General features: G+C 48.7%; 1 protein-coding gene across 1 annotated transcript; it reads right to left on the bottom strand.

The window, feature by feature from the left end:
* Nucleotides 1–564: 564 nt before the first annotated feature.
* Nucleotides 565–1377, bottom strand: H257_18881 (hypothetical protein; the record flags this gene model as incomplete). Its single annotated transcript, XM_009848012.1, has 5 exons — nt 565–783; nt 830–935; nt 991–1069; nt 1131–1258; nt 1340–1377. The coding sequence occupies 5 exons, from the start codon at nt 1375–1377 to the stop codon at nt 565–567; spliced, it is 570 nt and encodes a 189-aa protein (XP_009846314.1).
* Nucleotides 1378–1638: the final 261 nt, after the last annotated feature.

Raw genomic sequence — 1638 nt, 5'->3', positions numbered from 1 at the left:
GGTAGGAAGGAGGCTCATAACCTGTTAAGAGAACGAGGAAAGAGGTAGCACTGAGGAAAGGGGCGAGAGCACGAGGAACACAAAGAACACTTGTGTGGTCGGGGGCAAAACTGAAAGTGAGGATTATCCGACTGCTTACAGCCAACCAAAGGGAACACCGGATAATATCCTTATCCGGTGTTTTGTGCCGTCAGAGCCAAAATCTGCCCAGAGGGCACAAAATCCGGTTACAATCCGGATGTGCCAAAGAGGCCAAAGCAGACAGGCCAAAGTGCCCCTTCTTGACACAAGGCATGGAATTTTTTTATTTATCCATTACTCCTATTTGCATTCTTGTAGGAGCGTATAAGGGCAAAGAAAAGAAGCCGAGTATTGTCATCGAAATAGTAGCTTCAATGAACTTGCGGGTGTGGCACTAACGTGACCGATCAGTGATCCGCCAACTGACCAGTGATCCGCCAAAACTTTTATCCAATAACATGGTTTCTCGAATTGTATTGGACAAAACAATACCTCTTACAATATTGACCTCGTGAGAAATTATGGAGGCAAAACTTATCCACTTTAAGAGGTTTTCGATTTATCTCGTTCCGCCGTCACCGCCGCGTGGGAAAACCCCAAAATTTCTCCAAACCGATTCGCCGACAGGTACCCCTGGCCTCCGCATCGCTCGCGGCAGACACTCACGACGTTTTCCGCGTTCCATGACACCACCGGCTTGATTGCCGAACAGTGCACGACGAGCTCGAGGCGGTCCAGCGGATCCGTCGACTTGTTCCATGCCTTGTACTTGTCTTTGACCACGTTCAGGCCGTGCGCGAGGACGTACGTGCGGACACACGAGTGGCAGCAGTGCCTGCTTTTGCAGGCCATAGTGCAGGATGGCCGTGTCCGACATGCCTTTGGGACCGACCGTCGCGCGACTCGCCGCATATCTAGGCATCACACCCTTGGCATTAGGAGAATGAATAGGCGACGAAGGAGTAGTACCGCATTGCAATCGCCAGCGTCAACTTGGTGCCGCCCATCAACATGGAGGCAATGCACACGCGGCCACTGAGCAATTGATCTGCACAACCAACACAAGCATCATGAGCATATGACGATATATTTGTGTTTCGAAGGTCAACCTGCGACGGCCAAGAAACGGCCGCGTTTGCTGAACACGTGGCTCGTGAATGTTCCGTCGCCGCTGACTTGGGAGAGCGCGTCGAGCATGTTGGTGCGGGGAATGCGGACGTTGTCAAAGAGAATTTTCCTGTCCACACAATAACCAAAAGAGATGCCATGAATTCACGAGTCATATCAGGCGGTGGAGGATGGACGGACGGACGAGTACCCATTGTCGACGCTGTTGCAGCCCATCTTGTGGCCCATTGTCCATCATTATGTCGAATACTTTGAATGACACGTCGTTGTCATGTGTGACTGTGAATTGTATTGTCATGCACGAATTGTCCAACACTCCAACCTGTCAATACTTCAAACCTTCATACATTTCTAAAACTAATATACCTTTATCATATTATATTTTCAGCTAAAAGATTTTGGATTTTGTTAAACTGAATTCAATACTCACTTCAAGTATATATTTTGGCGGATCACTGATCGACTGTGTAAATTGCTCAACTTTCTAAA

This window comes from Aphanomyces astaci (genome assembly GCF_000520075.1).
Source record: "Aphanomyces astaci strain APO3 unplaced genomic scaffold supercont1.252, whole genome shotgun sequence".
Taxonomy (NCBI): domain Eukaryota; phylum Oomycota; class Saprolegniomycetes; order Saprolegniales; family Verrucalvaceae; genus Aphanomyces; species Aphanomyces astaci.
Note: the sequence above shows the minus strand (reverse complement) of the source record. Positions and strands in the feature narration are given on the sequence as shown.